General features: G+C 68.3%; 1 protein-coding gene across 2 annotated transcripts in view; it reads left to right on the plus strand.

Moving 5' to 3' along the window:
* The first annotated feature begins 438 nt into the window (after positions 1–438).
* Positions 439–599, plus strand: part of UFL1 (UFM1-specific ligase 1) — a 23,316-nt gene continuing 23,155 nt past the window's right edge. For both annotated transcript variants that reach the window (XM_010573341.1, XM_010573342.1), the window contains exon 1: positions 439–542. In XM_010573341.1, coding sequence (XP_010571643.1) covers positions 466–542 — 77 coding nt within the window. In that variant the 5' untranslated portion in view covers positions 439–465. The remainder of the gene's footprint in view (positions 543–599) is intronic.

Consider the following 599-nt stretch of genomic DNA (forward strand, 5'->3'; position numbering starts at 1 on the left):
TACATGGCGGCACCGTGTACCTCATACCCCGCTCCTAGCCTGACCAGCTTTCAACATTTAGTAACGTCATCTTCTAACGTTGCTCATATTTCCACAAATACGCGGAAAGACCAAGCTTTAGCCCTCGCCCTGGCAGAGAAGTCGCCCTCGTGCTGGCAGCGAGCGAAGCACGCTGCCCAGGCCTCAGCTCGGGACAGCCTCACTGCCGACACCACGGTTTCCTCTGCTCTCGCGGCTACGTCCGCTGGGCTCCAGCTGCTGGAGTCAGGCCCGCGTGGGGAAACCGCTTTTTGCTTTTCCCTTGGATTTTTCTCTGACGACCGCGGCCGCGGCGAGGCCCGGCAGCGCAGGGGCGGCTCCCGCCCGACAGGCGGCGCTGCGGACGGCGGGCGCAGCGAGGAGGTTTGTCCCCGCTCGCTGCCCGTAGCCCGCCCGGCGGGGCTGACGTGTAGCGGCGAGGCGGCGATGGCGGCCGCCTGGGAGGAGATTCGGCGCCTGGCGGCCGATTTCCAGCGGGCGCAGTTTGCCGAGGTGGCCCACAGGTGAGCGGGGCGGCGCCGGTACCGGTCCCCGCTGCGGCCTGCGGAGCCGGCCGCCCG

This window comes from Haliaeetus leucocephalus, unplaced genomic scaffold (genome assembly GCF_000737465.1).
Source record: "Haliaeetus leucocephalus isolate CR32 unplaced genomic scaffold, Haliaeetus_leucocephalus-4.0 Scaffold384, whole genome shotgun sequence".
NCBI lineage: Eukaryota > Metazoa > Chordata > Aves > Accipitriformes > Accipitridae > Haliaeetus > Haliaeetus leucocephalus.